The sequence below is a fragment of the Anser anser genome (genome assembly GCF_964211835.1).
Source record: "Anser anser genome assembly, chromosome: 22".
Lineage (NCBI taxonomy): Eukaryota > Metazoa > Chordata > Aves > Anseriformes > Anatidae > Anser > Anser anser.
In genome coordinates, this window is record NC_139743.1 from 3,614,810 (window position 1) to 3,630,825 (window position 16,016).

Below are 16,016 nucleotides of genomic sequence, written 5' to 3' on the forward strand. Positions count from 1 at the left end.
CAGGTATGGACATCTCCCCCCAGCAGACAAGGGCAACGTGCCTTTGCCTTGCACAGCAAAGTGTTTTCACACCAGAACTAGGAAAAGGCGAGCAAACCAGCCCAGCTGGAGCTTCACACCCCTCTGAGGACCAGGATATGCTTTCCCAAAGGAGCGTGGTTCCCTGGGAGCTGCAGCAAAACAGGGCCCTGAACACCTTGTGGTGGTTTTACAGGGGCAGCCCCCAGGGTTGTGGTGCGGGGGAAAGGCAGGAGAAGACAGGACCACCTCCAAGGTAGGGCAGAGCAAGCCTACGGTCTGGCTGTGTCTGGGGAAATAGTTTCTCTGTGAGTGGAAACAAGTGTGAAATGGGGAGGACTTACCGCAGGTTACCTTCACCTACTGCCAGGTCACTGGAAAGTTTTTCCAAAGACGCTTAGTTTCCCAGAAAGTTCACTGTGGGATAGTCCCTCGTGTCGATGTAAACCCAGCTCAGAGTACTTTTTCCAGGTGAAAACATGACTCACCGCAGTTAGGAGAACATTGCTGATGCACTGCTGCTTCCTTCTGTGCCTGGTGCTGCATTACCCGTATCTGAGATGCGCTCTCGCTGCCCGGGCAGCTCTGCCACCAGCTGCAGGGACCAGATGCTGCCACCCACCCGCAGTCCTCGTCCACTCCTCCTCCCATTTCCACGTTATTTTTCCTTGAGATATTTTTGGGGTTGGGGTTTTTGCCTTTTTTTTTTTTTCTTCTTTTTCAACTTCCTCTGAAAAACGTAGTCATCAGAACTCTGCGTGACTTTTTTTACACTCCTGACGTCAAGTCCTGTGGCCGGATCCAGGGCTGCGTCGGGTGCTGCCGGTTCCTGCTCGCAGTGAGAGGCTCCAGCTGGCAGCACCCAGGGGCCGAGGGACACGGCAATGCCCCCCCGGTGAGCAGCTGGGGCTCTCCTTTCAGTGAAATGGATGAGCTTGCCAGAAACCCACACACCTTGGCTTTGGTCGCTGAGAGCACGTCGGTCCCGCTGAGCGTGAAAGCTCCGGGCACTCACATTTTCCTTGCTGAAGTCACAGCCCAACACGCAGAGGATGTTCTTCTCCGAATCCCTCTGCAGGAGGTTTTTTCCTCCCTCCCTTGCTCCATGCGGCGTGTGGTGCTGCACCTCGGCCCGGGGGTGGGGGCTGCACCTGAGAAAGCACCTTTTCTCCCCAGCGCTGCCCCACGCAAACATTTCCAGAGCATTTTCAATAGCGTGGCACAAAGCCACCGGCATTTCACGGGAGCAAACCCTGCGAGGAGCAGCCTGGAGGAGGAGAGGCGAGGGGAAAGGCTGAGGGGTCTGCCCAGGACGTGTCCATCCGTCCCACCGCCTGCTGCCCATGGCACAAGCAGCAGGGGACTGGGATGCTTGGGCTGTGCACCCCCTGAGCTTTGGGGGGCAGCCCCATCCATGCCCTAGGACGGAGGGGAGGCATGGCCATTTTGTGCGGCCCCATTCCTGGTGCTGTGCTGAGCCGTGCCCTGCTCAGGTCTCACCCACGGGAAGGCAGCACCAAGCTGCAGAGCCCGAGCTGCCCCCAGGCTCCCACAGCCACCCCTTGGCCCCTCCGGACCACCCCCTTCCCACCCACGGCCATGCCCCCTGTGGTTTTGTCCCTCCTTACCCCCGCTCCCAGCCCCTCACACAGTGGGGTGCAGGATGGGGCTCCCCACCCAGCTCTCGCTGGTTCCCCTGCGCGCAGCCACAGTGTCCCCGGGGTTTCTCTTCTCTCCTTTTCCTTCCAAGAAAATGATTCATAAAAAAACATTTACAAACGCCTCCCGCGAGGGCTGCAGCACGTATTGGCAGAGGGTGCTGTGCTGGGCACCCCCTGGGCACCCGGCTGGATGTGTGCCCGCAGAATGGGGGCTACGAGGACAAGCAGCACGCAGCGCACTCACGGTGGGACAGGAGCAAGGCGTCCTGGCCCCTTCTTACCAAGATGCCACCAGGCCACGGGCACTGATCCCCACCCCACAGTGGGCTCACGGTGTGCCGGGTGCTCTGGCACGGCACAGAGCTGTCCCGGTACAGCCCCGGGGACCTGTCCTGCTGCGCCCCAGCCACCCTGGTGCCAGGCTGCCACGGCCCATGCAAGCCACACCAGAAAGCCACAAGGGAACCCACAGGGGCTTTCTGACACGTTCACTCGCAGGGTCAGTGCAGATGGCAGAAATTTCCACATTGGCCCAGATATTTGGCTGAGGGAAATGCGAAGCAGTCTCATTTCCTTGCGCGTTTTCCCCTATTGCACAAAGCCGGCCCTTTCTGCGGCTCCTGGCTCTTCGGCGGGTTCCTTGCCCTTCTGCAGCCCTGCTCCGCCTGCTCCTGGGCGCACAGCCGGCTGGTCCTGAGCGCTGGGATGTCTGAGCCACGGGGACTGTGGGGACAGTTTGCTTCTCTTTAGGTGCTCGGGATGAAGCAGCACCCTGTTTCTTCCACTTCAAGCAAGGGGAGGCTGAGCCCGTGCCCTGGCCCCAGGAGAGCAGCCAGCCCCAGGCACCTTTCGGCTCTGCCCATGGCCGGGGAGGGGACCACAGCTGCAGGGAGCAGATGAAGAAGCTCTGTAGAACAGAAACTGCTCTGTTCCAATTTTGGTAGAAATCCAGCATATCTGGGGGCTGTTTTTTGAAGAACTGAGAACAGAGGAACTCCCCCACGGCTGCTTTTGGTTGCTCTTTCTGTGGTTGCTGGCAGTGGGGATGAGACAGCAGGGGGAAGAAGCCAGGGCCGCGCTGGCATGGGGAGCACACGTGCTCCAGCCCCGGCCCCCTTTGCCCCCGGCCACGAGCCCGTTCTCAGGCCCATTATAGGGCACAGGGACAGCACTGCAGGGCTGCCCCAGCCAGGGACGGCACAACACAAGCACAAAGCACCCAGCCTGCATCAGCCGCACCCTGTGGGCACCCTGCTGATCCTAAAAGCTGTGGGAGAGGGCAGCCACGGAACCCCCTGGCACGGGGAGCTCGCAGCATGGGCAGCAGAGCGCTGCGGCACAGGCCAAAGCCTGCAAGGGGAGAAATAAAACCAGAGCCCAGGGAAAGCCCCTGATGCCCCACAGGCTTGGGTAGGACTTTTAGAGGAAAAACCTTGGGACTATCCCAGGGAAAGCCACAGCCGGGACTACAAGAGGGGAAGGAGGCAGTGGGGTGCAGCACTTCTCACCCAGCACCCAAACACCAACGGCTGCATGGCCCCGCGCACACTGCGCCCGGGCTCTGCAGGGCAGCCGGGGGGCCACGATGCTGCAGGGGGGACACAAGTGGCTGAGGACACATGCAGGGAGTGGGGCCATGCCCTACCTGCTGGGTTTCTGCCTCACAGCCCCTGCTCTTGGAAGCGCACGTAGCCGCCCCCCGCTTCACTCAGCAAGCCGCTGATGCTGAATGGTGGGGTCAGCTCCACCGCCACCGACCTCAGCCCACTGCAGGGGAAGGAGAAACATCAGGGGGCTGCTGGAGCCTCCCCGGGCAGCTGGGGGGTCCCCAGGGTATCATCATCCCAGGGAGGCACTGCCTGCAGGCGGCCAAGCCCGTATCCCACTTGGTGGGTTAGGGACTGGTGGGTGTTGGCAGCACCATGCAGGGGGCACCCTGCGAGCCCCGGGTCCCCGGGGCTTTGCCGCACGTGGCCTCACTTACCAGCTGTGGTAGAGGTTGAAGACAAAGTCAGGCCCTGAGGAGGAGGGAAGGAGAAGCTGTCAGAGGGCCCTGTGGTGCTCGGCCATGTGGCTGGGCACTTGCCTTCACCTGGTGGTGCAGGGCAGGGCAGGGACAGGACAGCCCACGGGACACGCGGCAGCACCAGGACATCTCCAAATCACTCCTTGGCCTCTGAATCACCCAGCCTTGCCCCAGAGCATCCAAAAATCCAGCACGTGGATTTTGGGGACCGACAAGACGTGCTCCCCACACCCCAGGCCCTGCAGCCCCTTTCCTTTTCCCTCCCTGCCCCGCCAGTGCCCGTCCCCGCGCTCTGCCCATACTCACGGCGCCAGCACCGGCCCTGCTGGTAGCACCGGACAAAGGCATAGCCAAACAGGACCAGGATCAGCAGGGCCAGCCCAAGGCCCAGGATGAGCCCGAGCACACTGATGGGCTCTTGCCCTGCAAACCAGAGGGAGAGAGGGCTTTGCAGACAAACACCTGCGGGAGGCTGGGGATTATGAACATCACCTCGGGAAAACAGGGGAGCCGTGGGGCTGGGCTGCATCCCCCTGTGCCATCCATGCCTTTGGCTCAGGGGGCTGTGCTCCACAAGGCTCTCAAGCCTCGGACATGGAGACACGGAGCAGCTTGCTTCCCCCAGAGCCCCGTGCTGTGACCCTGCTCGTAGCACTGCATCCTCCGCTGCCCTGAGCACGCTGCTGGCTGGCCTGCGAGCTGGGAAGGGAGCCCGGAGGGGAGTGTGGGTGACCTGCTGCCCTCAGCCCAGACAGGATGGAGAGGCCGTAAGCAGGAGCCCACGCTCCCCGGCAGCACGTCTGCTCCTGTTCCGGCCCCACCGGGACCTCACCGAGCCCCCGAGCGCCTTTTGGCCCCGAACCCCTGCGCTGTGGGGCCGGTGCCGTGGCGCATCCCCATCCCGCTCCCACCCGCGCTGCCCTGGCGTGAAGCCCTTGTCCGGGGGGGGCTCAGCCCCGCACCTCAGCCCTGGTTTAGGCACAAAGGAGGCGCTGCCGGGGGCCGCGGGGCTGCTCCCCCCCAGCACCGTGCCGGTTCCCGGCCGCGCAGCTCCCCCCAGAGGACGCGGCTGTCCCCGCGGGCCGGGGGAAGCCAACATCCCCGGGGGGAGCGCTGCTTGTCCCCGCTCCCCGGGGGGGTCCCGACTCCTGCTCGCCCAAATCCCTGCCCAAGCGCCCTCACGGAGCCTTCCTCGCCGTCCCAGTGGGCTCCGCATGAGCGCGGTCCCACAGGCACCCCAGCATCCCCGCACCTCTGCGGGGTCAGGCAGTGGGGTTTGGGTTGGGAGCGACCTCAGAGCGTCCTGTTCCACCCCCTGCCATGGGCAGGGACCCCTCCCAGCAGCCCAGGCTGCCCCCAGCCCCATCCAGAACAATTCCAGGGATGGGGCACCCACAGCTCCTCTGGCAGCCTGTGCCAGCGCCTCCCCACCCACAGAGTAAAGAATCCCTTCCTAGTATCTAAATAGAGTAAAGAATCCCTTCCTAATATCTAAATCTACCCTCTGTCGGCTTAAAACCACCCCCCTTGCCCTATCACTGCACTCCCCAATTAAGAGTCCCTCCCCATCTTTCCTGTAGGTCCCCTTTAGATACTGGGAGACCATTCCCCGGAATGTCCTTGCTGCCCAGTGCGCTGCCCAGTCCCACCATTACCGAGTGCAGGCACAGCTCTGGAGGCTGCTCTGGGTGCTGTGCCCAGGAGGGGACAGCAGGATTTGGCCACTTCCCTGGTGTGGGGGCAGCCCCCCGGTGCTGCTCACCATGGGGGGGCTCGGGGCAGGTGCCCAGCACGGGGACGGGGCGCTGCGCCTCGCAGCGTCAGGACTGAGACAGCGGAAAGGGATGACCTAAGAGCAGCTAAATTTAGGCAGATGCCGGTGGGGTGAGAACATTTCCCCTGTGGTCACGGTGTTTACACAGCGAGCGACATCCCAGCCCGTCCTGCAGCCTGCAGCACTCGCTCCACCTGATGGGATGCGGCAGCCGCGGGGAGCAGCAGCGCATCGTGCCGCCAGCCCTCGGGGCGCGCAGCAGACGAGCAGGACCAGCCTGCCCTGTCCTCATGTTGCACCGTCCCGGCGGGGCGCAGGACACGTGGCAGCCCATGGATGTCCTCCTTCTGCTGGGCCAGGGGCGAGCCAGGAGCCCCAGGACCCCAGCAGGGCTGAGGGCAGGGAGTCTGCTCGCGGCGTGACTCACTGGGAGCTGCGGGGCAGGATGAGCGTGGTGCAATCGCCTCCCTGAATCAGCCGGCTGCCGAAACTGCCCTCTCCCCACGCCTGCTGCTGGTGGGAGGACGAGGGCGTGCTCCGTGCCCGGCTCCGCGCCCAGCCTCTGCCCTCTCCCCAGGAGGTGCTCCCTGCCCTGACCTCCGCGCACCCAGCAGCGGCAGCGCCGCACCACGGCAGAGCCAGGGCAGCGGCCAGACCTTGAGACCCTGGCCCCAAAGAGAGCAGAGGGCAGAGGAAGGTCCCCAAGCCCCTGCTTGTGCTGGAAAACATCTCCACCTCTGTTCAGTATGGGGAGAAATGTGCTGTCTGCTTACCTGCCCCGGGGTCCATCCTCTGATGCCTTCCTGTGGGAGCTGCTGGAGGCTGCCTGGGCTGGGAGCTGCTGCAGCAGAGCCTGGCGCGTCCTGCCTGTCCCCTCCTCGCCCGGTGACACTGCCACCTCACCGCTCCTCGCCCGCTGGCTCGACTGGTTCCCAGAGGAGAAAGCAGAGGAGCCCTGGCAGGCATCGCCCTCGCGCCAGGGACGAGGCTTCGCCTGTGCCCCAGCCCGGCCTCGCCTCCCTGCAGGGCTGGGGGCGATGCGTGCCCACGCAGGCAGCTCTGCTCCTGCTGCGGACAGGATCGGGCCCCTGCTGTCACAGCTGGGAGCCCGAGGGACAGGGATCCCCCCCCAGCAGCGTCCCCTTTGGCACCAGGACCATGGGGTGATGACTGTGGAAGGGCAGGATGGAGAGGCACTGGGGACAATGTCCTGCAGACCCAAGGCCCCAGCAGCACCCAAGCAGCCCCACAGAGCCTCAGGCCAGCCCTGCCTGGCCCCTGCCTGACCCCAGACGTTGCCTGTGTCACCCCAAGGCTCGCACGGAAGAGGCCAAGTAAGAATGGCTGGGGCTGGGAAGCAGCTGTGCTCCAGGAAGCAAAGCCCTGAAGGCGCTCGGGGCTGTGACATAACATCTGCAAACCTCAGCTCCTTCCTCAAAGCCTTCGCCTAACCTCAAAAGAGGAAAAGCCGCTCCCTGCGCTGCCACCTCCTGCCCCACGGCTGCTCTGGGGCAGGGGGACAGCGCTGGGCACGGGGATGCTCTGGGGGGCAGCCCCACGCTGGGAGGGGGTCTCCATGGCATGGCACAGGGGGGCAGCTCTGCACGCGGGGCTGAGCCTCTGCCCCATCCCTGCTGGCCTGGCAGCACCCACCTCTTGAGCTGCTTTTGCTTTTAAGTGACAGTTTGGTCCCTGAAAATAGACAGTGTCCCAGGGCGGGCAGGAGAGTTCACTCCACCCTGTTGCCCCTTCAAACCCACCAGCTGCTCTCTGCCTCCACCAGCCCTGACACACCCATGGCACAGACGCGAGCTCTGCCCCAATTCCCACCACCGTGCACAGCCCCTGAAACCTGCCCACAAGCCCTAAGCTCCCAGCACAGCACCACGCACCCCCTGCCAGCTGCTGCTGCCCCCATCCACCCCACATGGACCCCACAGGCAGGGACGAGGCTGCAGCCTGCCCATGTCCCCACACACCCCAAGGGGGCCAAATCCTCGCCAGTGAGCACAAGAGCAGCATCCCTTACCTGCACGAGGATGCCAGGATCGCTGGTCAGGCTAACAGTCCCCAAGGCAGGCAGGGTCCTTGCTGCACCGGGGGGCCTGGCACGGGGAGGGGACACGTCCCCGGATGAGGAGCTGCAGGGACGTGATGCTCCGCAGCCTTCCCGCTGGCACAGTGCTCACACCTGGCAGCAGCTCCCCAGCTGTTGGGAAAGCTCGGTTACAAAAGGGGAAGGCAATCAGCTGCTCGGCACATCCTGCACACCCACTGCTTCCAGCAGGAGTCTGCACCAGGCCAGGCTTTCTAGCCAGGAGCCAACGGGGCCAGAGAGCAAGCTGCAGCCTCCCTGACCCCAGCCCTCTCCCTGCACCAGCCTGCACAGCTGGAGAAGCGGCTCCTGTGCCCCCAAACCCAACGCCTGCCCTGCCTGGCAGCCAGCCGCTCTTTTTCCCAAAGCATGGATTCCTGGACGTGCAGCCCAGCTGCATGTCAGCCACACACACACGACTTTCACAGCTCCGCGAGCTGCCCAAGCACCCAAAAGAGCTCTCTCCTGAAGCAGAGCTGGGGGCTGTAACCCCTCTGCGCACCCCTGCCATCCTGTGCAACATCACCGAGTTCTTCCAGCCCTGGGCAGCGATGGGGGGATGCCCACCCAAGAACATCCATCTTCCCCACAGGGCAGGGACTTTGGAGAGGCCACCAGCAACCTCTGCTGTGTCCAGCTCACTGGGGCTCCTGCAGCCAGCCTGGGGCAGCAGCAGCAGCTCCCACGCGGCCGGACGCCTGCCTGCACCCACGGGTCACCTCCCCAGCACCGCTCGCTTTCCTCCCCACGTCACTGGTGCTGCAGGCACACGCAGACCGAGTGACCTTAGAGGCAGGGGCATGCGACGGCCTGGAAACCTCACGCATCGCCTCTCCTCCTTTCCTCCTCCACCTACAACAATCTCTATTTAAAACAGCCCAGCGCAACGCGGAAGAGCTGGACAAAGAGCGGGGAGGCTGTGGTTCCTCTCATCATCGGGAGAGGGGCACGAAAAAATCCTGCTCTGTCTGTCAGCTCACTCGATAACTTATTTTGTGACAGTGGCTCCACGGGTGAGTCACTCCGCAGCGGTCGATCCTCCGGAGATTAGCAGAGGTGATGGTGCTGCTGATAGACCGGTGTTATATTACAATACAAATCATAATTCCTGTTTCACAACTCCCGTTGTGGGTTTTAAGGAGTGCTCGGGCGGTTCTGCCCCAGTGTTAGCACAGCGTCGGCACGGGGCGCTGGGAGCACCCCCGGCCCCAGCTCCCTGGGCGCTGGGGCACCCGTGGCCTCCCCGTGCCCAGGGTTTCCGCTGGGTTTCTGTGGGCAGAAGACCCCCCGGGAGCTCAATGGACATGGTGAGTGCCTGGCAGCCCGCTCCCCCTCCTCTGCCCCTCTCCGAGCCCCCAATTCCTTCCCCTGGGTACGGGCAGCCGGTGCCACCGCCGGCCGCAGCCCGACTGCTGGGGGGACCCATGCTGTCACCCCCCTCGCAGGGGCAAAGAGGCAGCCCCAGCCCAGAGCTGCTGCCGCCCGGGCAGGGCAGGGCTTTACCTGCAGCAGCAGCACCCTGCCGTGGGGGTAGAGGCGTCCCCGGGATGTTTCTCTTGGCCCTGTCCCCAAGCAGGGGGCAAGCAGGGCAGGCAGCGCGCCCCCCGGAGTGCCTGGCCCCAAAGAGGGCTGATCCCCACGCAGCTCCACGGTGGGTGCCTCTGCTCGCCTCGCAGGGCAGGGGATGTGCTGAGCGCCGCTTTCCGCAGTGCTTTTTTGTTATTCCTCAAGCAAAGCCACAGCCACCAAGCCCCAGCCTGGCACGCAGCCGCTCCCCGGGAGGGAAAAGCCTCCCTTGACGGAGCAGCCATGCGTGGCCCGGCCTGTGGCACCTCAAAACCCTCCAGCGGTGACACACCGGGACGAGGAGCTCAGCCCCTGCGTGGGACCAACACCCGCAATCAGCCGTGGGTTAAATCCCCTGCAGCCATGGGGTTAGCCAGGCTCAGAGCACCGCGCCGTGCATAGCCCAGAGACCTGTGTCGGAGGTGATTTTGCACGGGAGCATCCCCCCTGAGCTTGCTCATGAGCACAGAAATCATCAGGGTCCCCATGGCTCCTGGGCTGGTGTTTGCCCTTGCCCAGCCGAGGGGGTCACAGCTGTATTCATGGGCACAGGAGCACAATGAGTTATGGCAGCAATGGTTTCCCAAGGAAGTTACGTGCTTACACCCCCTGCAGGAGCTGGCACGGCTCTTGCTTCGAATGAAACCAGTGCAGCTCTTGCTTTTAGGGTGGCTTTCGGAGTAAGTGGGTGCTCTTGGAAAAGTCTATTTTGTAGTGAGGATGCTCATGGGCTGAAAGAAATACAAACCAAACCCACACTGGACAATACCTGCTCCAAGCAGCAGCACCTCCACGTCGCCCCTTCCACCTGGGTCCGCCCTGGACCCCCACAGTGCTCCTCAGCCGAGGCCCTGGGACCGTTCCAGCAGGAACCGTTAGCATCCCATTATCTGGGCAATCCCCGGCCCCAGATGACACAGGAGGCCAGCATCAGGAAGGACCAGCCCTGCACGCCCTCGGCCGGCTCCGCTGGAGGCCGGAGGTGGCGTTGGGAGCGAGCCGGGCCGGCGTTGCAAAACTCCCTGCGGTGCTGCAGGCACCGTGCGTGCCGATAAGCAGCCGGCTCGAGGGAATTTCTCCAGGGGGCCCGGGCAGCAGAAGGCTCAGACACAGCCCCACGGCCCCACCAGCAATGGGCAGGATCCAGCCCTGCCCTGCACAGGACACTTCTCCTTCCCAAGCACCGGAGCAGCCCGAACCAGCAGCCCAAGTGGTGCAGCAGGGCCACGATGGGGAGGAAACGTCCTTTGTGCTAACCTGGGGCTGGAGCACGGCTCCTTTCCAGCTGTCCTGCATCTCCAGCCATCCCGAACTGCTCTTCAGAGCCCGGATCTGTGGGATTATTGCAGTCATCTTCGTCTCCTTTACCTCTATTCACGCTCGGTCCAGGCCCTGCGAAAAAAGCTCAAGTCTTACCTGTGGGGTTCAGAAGCACAGCTGAGGAAGCGGCCTCACTCCAGGCTGGACGGGCATTAAATGGGGCACAGGAGAGCCGCACCCCACCGCCTCCGAAGGCAGGAGGCTGCCTGCAAAACGCACACTATCAGGAAGCAACAGCGAGCTGCACGGCACAAACATGGGTGCAAAACAGGGCAGGAGGAACACGCAGTGTCTGCCTGAAACCCACCCGGTGGGGCTCTGAGCTCAGCCCAGCACCACGCTGGGCAAGGTGCAGCCTGCGGCAGCCTCCCTCCTGCAGCCGGGCATCTCCCAGCGGGAGCTGGTACGGACAAAGGGCCGGGAGGGAACCGAGCAGGATCAGTGCCCCGTGCACAGCTGTGTTTGCCGTGTCTCCTAGCAGCAGCACAGCCCCCCCAGAGACCTCGTTCCCAGCGCTGGGTCCTGTGGCAGCTCTGCCAGCCCTGTGTGAGCACAGCCATGCCTGCTGGAGCAGACTGGGGCTGTGCCACTGGTTTTCTGTCCCCAGACTGGGCCGGCCGAGGAACAAAACCCCGCCGTGACATATCTGGGTGGCACGGCCCAGCAGGCACACGTGGTTTGACTCAGGGTCTCTTGGTGCATCAGGAAGTGCTGCTTTCATAAAACCTGAAGTTTTAAGCCTGCGTTGTGTTAGGACAATAAATCTGTGACCGAACAGCTGGGTACTGGAGCTGTACTGGTGACGACCGAGGAATGACCCGACTGGTCACCCCAGGTGGTGCTGCTCTGGGACACGGCATCCTCCTGCCGCCACCTCCATCCCCAGCAGGTCTCTGAAGCAACCTCAGCTTCAGGCTGGGGCAGTTTCCCTGCTAATCCTGCCCACGGGCCTCGAGTGAGCCAAAAAACAGCCGGTCCCTGGGCTGCCCAGGCAGGGCTGGTGCTTGGTGCTCTCTGGCTGCCCTCCGGGGGGGGGGACAGGGCATGTTAAGCCTGGCACTCAGTGTGGCAATCACCATGGGGCAAGCAGGGCATGTTGCTGCAGACCCTTCCCCAGCTGCCACCCCCTTTTCCCTGCCGTTCCAGCCCGCTGACTGCTTTTCCCTTCTGCTTTGCAGGACTCAGCCTCCGAGCGGCTGAACGGCAGCGGAGGTAATGCCCACGGGGACCGGGGTGCTGGGAGGGGGGCAGGCAGGGCAGAGCCACCCTCCTCTGCATTGCAGGTCCCAGCACAAGACCCAAAACCTGCTCGGTGCGGCGGTCCTTTATGCGGGTCGGCATCCCTGTCCTGGTGGTCGTGCTCAGCCTCGCCTGCCTGGCTGGGATCGGGCTCCTGGGTGCGCTCCTGCCCCCCTCTCCCTCCTCCTGGCTCGGCTGGGGGCGGCTCTGCCACCGTCCCGCTGAGCCCCAGCCGGCAGCAGCAGCTCGGCGCTGAGCTCCCCGTGTGCCCCCAGTCAAGGCTTACCTGGACTACCACTACTTCTTCTGCAAGCAGCCCCTGAGGCTGCTGCCCCTGAGGCGGGTCTGCGACGGGGAGGCAGACTGCCTGCACGGTGAGGACGAGGCCAGCTGTCCCCAGCACGTCCCCGAGGGGCCGCAGGCTGGTGGTGAGTCCCGGGCGCCTTATAAAAGCCCTGCTCGCAGCTGCTGCTGTGAGCCCCCGCCTGCCCAAGTTCCCCCTGGACAAAGGTGACCGTGTGCCTCCCTGCAGCCCGCGTCTCCAGGGACAGATCCATCCTGCAGGTGCTGAACAGGAACACCGGAGCCTGGTCCTGCGTCTGCCACGACCACTTCAACCTGGCCCTGGCCAAGGCAGCGTGCGAGCAAATGGGCTACAGCAGGTGGGGGGCTGCCATCGCCGCAGCCTCCCCTTCCCTCCCCTCTTTGTGGTGCACAAACCGCTTCTCGTGGGCCTTGCTTTGCTTTCCCAGCCCTGCTCTGATGGGCTCAGCCCATGCAAGCACAGCACCGTGCTCGGTGACCCCAGCACCATCCCCACCCTGCCCTGCTCCCAAAGCCTGGCAAGCCCCAGGGGAGCTGCAGCAGGGCTGGTGTGTGGTGCTGAGCGGGGGTGCTGCACAGAGGTGCAGGCAGGGCTGGGGTCCACAGCTGCAGCGCGGTGCTGAGCCCCAGCTGTGCCTGGATCCTGGGCAGCCTGGAGGAGGGGGGGCATGGTAACACCAGGTTTGCTGCCCTCTCTCGGTGTCCTCTTTCCCTGTCCCCCCAGACCCTTTTCCTCTGGGGTCTTTCTGCCAAGGGTCCCATCCCCTTTCCTAAGCTCGTGCTTCCTCTGCACCTCGCCAGCTCCTTGTTGGGGCCATGGGTGAACATTCGGGACCTGACTGTAAAGCCTCCACCCCTTTAGAACGGCATAACCCCACCTTTGGCTCAGCCCGAGCCACAAACCAGGTTCCCAGGCTCCCAGAGGAGCTCCAGCCCCAGCCCCAGCCCTCTCCCAACATCCCCACACTGAGCCGGGGCCGTGCACCCCCGTGCCGTGCTCTGACCCGTGCCCCTTCTCTTCCAGCACCCCGACCTTCCGAGCAGTGGAGGCGGGCGCGGGGCAGCCCCTGCCTCCCCGCGACCTGGTGCTGAGCGAGGGCAGCCTGCAGGTGCCCAAGCCAGGCAGGTGAGCACCCGTTGGGGCCATGCCACCCGTGGGAGCCTGCCTGGCGCCGAGCTGGGGCCACTCCTGCACCGAACCCAGCCCTTTTCCTCCCTCTTCCAGGAAATGCCTCTCCGGATCGGTTGTTTCGCTCGTTTGTTCCAGTAAGTACGGGGACCTGGCTGCGCCCTGCGGGTGTGCAAAGCCTCTTGCTGTTCCCGGCACAGCCCCTTTGTGCCTCGAGAGCTGGGCTCTGGCCCTCAGCCCGGCCCTTCCCTGCTCCCTGTTTGCACGAGAAAACTTAGGTTTAAGTGGTGCTAAGCTGGCAGAAAAATTGAGACACCTAGGAGAGGCTCAACCGGCTGCCGGGATGGGTTTGTTTTTGGTGATGAGAGTTACCCTGATGAAACAAAGCCAGCTGGTGGGCTGGAGGAGGGAAGGCCGGGATGAGCTGTGCAAATAGAGAACAAAACAGGGGGGTGCCAAGTGTCCCACCACGGGGTGGCACGGGCAGCATCACGAGGGGCGAGGTGCCCGGGCAACAAAACCTCCATGCTCCGTGGGTGGAGGGGAGCAGAGCACAGGTTCCTTCCCTCCCCGCCGCCGGAGCTAACGTCTCGCTTTGCCCCCTCTCCGCGCCACCCGGCCAAAGGCTGCGGCGAGAGCGTGAGGACGCCGCGCGTGCTGGGCGGGAGGCCGGCGGCCATCGAATCGTGGCCGTGGCAGGTAAGCCTGCAGTACAGGACGGAGCACATCTGCGGGGGCAGCATCATCGACCCCAGCTGGATCCTCACCGCGGCGCACTGCTTCAGGTGAGTCAGCCAGTGCGCGTGGCACCGCACCATGCCGGGGCTCCCCGGGGGCAGGTTCCTCTCTCTGGTGGTAGGTTGAGGCCGTGTGTTGATTAAATGTTCCCTAATTAACACGCCTGCACAGGGCTTTGTGCCCCCTGGTCCAACGCAGCCGGGTGATGCTGAGCAGGGCAGCGTGCAGGCAGGGCTTTGCTGCCTGTCCCCGCAGCAGTCACGGAGGGGAAAGGCAGGAGGATTAACACGTGTCCGTGCCCAGGAACAACCCCATCCTCCAGAGCTGGCGAGTGAAGGTCGGCTCTGACCTCCTCTCGGGCTCCACCACCCTGGCTGTGGAGAAGGTCTTCCTGGCCGAGGTGACGCCACCGTCCCCCAAGAACAACGACATCGCCCTGGTGAAGCTGCAGTCTCCCCTGCAGGTCTCAGGTGACACACGGTGCACGTCGCCCCGAGGGGCTGGGTGAGGAGAGCGAGGCCATGGGTGGCCAAGGCACCAAGCAGCGGTGCAAGGAGTGCCTTGCCTTAGCACCTAAATGCCTCCTAGCGCCTCGCACCCAGCTGTGCAAGCACCCAGGGTCCTGGGCTTCCCCTGCACAGTGTGCGGGGGGATCGAGGCGTTAACTGCCCGGGCTGTGCTGGCTGCACGGGGTGCAGCCAGGCTGGGCAGGGGCACCTCACCGAACGCCTCCTGTGCCTCGCCTCTCCCTCGCAGACAGAATCAAGCCCATCTGCCTGCCCTACTTCGACGAGGAGCTGGTGCCAGGCACATCCCTGTGGGTGACAGGCTGGGGCTACACAAAGGAGCACGGTGAGCGGGACAGCATCGAGGGATGCACCCCTGGAGGAGGGCAGAGCCCCCCAGCAGCGCCCTTCCTCCCTGCTCCTGGCTTGCCTGAGTGGCCGTGCTGGATTTTGCACAGGGAAATTGTCGGAGACCCTGCAGCAGGCGGAGGTGAAGCTGGTCGACACCACGAGCTGCAACCTGGCTGCGTACCACGGGGAGGTGACGGAGAAGATGCTGTGCGCTGGCTTGCCGCAGGGCGGGGTGGACACCTGCCAGGTGAGGGGCGGCACGGCACCGAGCATCCCCCCGGCACAGAGCACCTGTGGGGGGCCTGATCCTCAAAGAAGGGGCTGGTTCCTCCACATCTATTGATAAACCAGCTCCAGGGATGAGTCACGGTCCTGGGAATTTGCTCTGAGTCCCAAGTGATTTGGGGTGCGATGACAGCGCTGGGTTTCCCCGCTGCTTTCCCACCCCTGGGAACCAAGCCTGGGGCTCCTCGGCCCTGCTCAGGCACTCGTCCTTGGCAGGGGGACAGCGGCGGGCCCCTGATGTACCTGGGCAGGCACTGGCAGGTGGTGGGCATCGTCAGCTGGGGCCAGGGCTGCGGCACCCCCAGCACGCCCGGCGTCTACACCGGCGTCCGAGCCTACCTCAACTGGATCTACACCGTCCGCAGGGTCAGTGCACCCGCACCCAGCGCCACAGGAGCCCCGTGTGTGGCCCTTGGCACACGTCTCGGGGTGGTCACGGGCTCCTCGGTGGCACTACAGGGAAGGGAAGTGAGGTGATGGGACTTGGGGGGTGCTGGGGCATGAGGGGTGTTGGAGCTGCTGGGACCCAAGCCAGCAACTTAATGATGCGACTATTTAGGCTGCCCCCTGCAATTCCTTCTCTCCCGCTCTTTCTGCTTCCAGTCAGAGCTCTGAGACCTGCCGGGACAGGTCCCCCCCAGCCTCCCTCCCCGTCCCTGTTCTCTTGGCTGCCTCGGCTCCAGCAGCAGCTGGGACCAAACTCACAGTGCCGGAGCTGAGCAGTGCCTCCTGAGCCCTCGCTGGCACCGTGGCCAAGGACGCCAGGGGCTGCCCAAGGAGGCAAAGGGCAGCTCGGAGCAGCGGCCACCGATACCATGAAGGAATCCGAGTGGCTCAAGCTCCCTTCCGGAGAGAGGTTAATTTATTGCCCTGTGCTGATCCTGCACTGTCAGGGTCTGCGCTGCTGTTTGCTCATTATTGTCTTACAGAGAGAAATGATTGTTGTGCTATCCCCATTAAAAGAAAGGATTTGTTTTTTTCATG

At 63.9% G+C, this 16,016-nt stretch overlaps 1 protein-coding gene and 1 long non-coding RNA gene across 6 annotated transcripts; one reads left to right on the forward strand and one right to left on the reverse strand.

The window, feature by feature from the left end:
* Positions 1 to 95: 95 nt before the first annotated feature.
* Positions 96 to 11,616, reverse strand: LOC310885317. 4 transcript variants are annotated; one of them, XR_014574691.1, is made up of 7 exons: positions 10,768 to 11,616; positions 10,398 to 10,532; positions 7,509 to 7,688; positions 6,253 to 6,404; positions 3,664 to 4,128; positions 3,325 to 3,446; positions 96 to 2,562 (listed from the first exon to the last, which is right to left on the reverse strand). It is a non-coding gene; the product is annotated as an uncharacterized lncRNA (long non-coding RNA). The 4 variants fall into 4 exon arrangements; XR_014574694.1 differs by having other exon boundaries at positions 96 to 1,285; positions 1,647 to 2,562; positions 10,398 to 11,604; XR_014574692.1 differs by having other exon boundaries at positions 10,398 to 11,616.
* TMPRSS4 (transmembrane serine protease 4) lies at positions 8,739 to 16,010 on the forward strand. Of its 2 annotated transcripts, XM_083808495.1 has the most exons (13): positions 8,739 to 8,881; positions 11,639 to 11,672; positions 11,744 to 11,857; positions 11,975 to 12,127; positions 12,232 to 12,361; positions 13,048 to 13,149; positions 13,249 to 13,289; positions 13,778 to 13,937; positions 14,194 to 14,360; positions 14,647 to 14,742; positions 14,855 to 14,994; positions 15,249 to 15,398; positions 15,636 to 16,010. In XM_083808495.1, the coding sequence occupies exons 1-13, from the start codon at positions 8,873 to 8,875 to the stop codon at positions 15,645 to 15,647; spliced, it is 1,308 nt and encodes a 435-aa protein (XP_083664621.1). In that variant the 5' UTR covers positions 8,739 to 8,872; the 3' UTR covers positions 15,648 to 16,010. The 2 variants fall into 2 exon arrangements, with proteins under 2 accessions (XP_083664621.1, XP_083664622.1); XM_083808496.1 differs by lacking the exon at positions 15,249 to 15,398.
* The last annotated feature ends 6 nt before the right edge of the window (positions 16,011 to 16,016 follow it).

Coding starts and splice junctions, on each gene's coding strand:
- TMPRSS4 (XM_083808495.1), top strand. Junction 13,938..14,193: donor ACCGCGGCGCACTGCTTCAG/GTGAGTCAGCCA, acceptor GTCCGTGCCCAG/GAACAACCCCATCCTCCAGA. Junction 14,995..15,248: donor GCGGGGTGGACACCTGCCAG/GTGAGGGGCGGC, acceptor CGTCCTTGGCAG/GGGGACAGCGGCGGGCCCCT.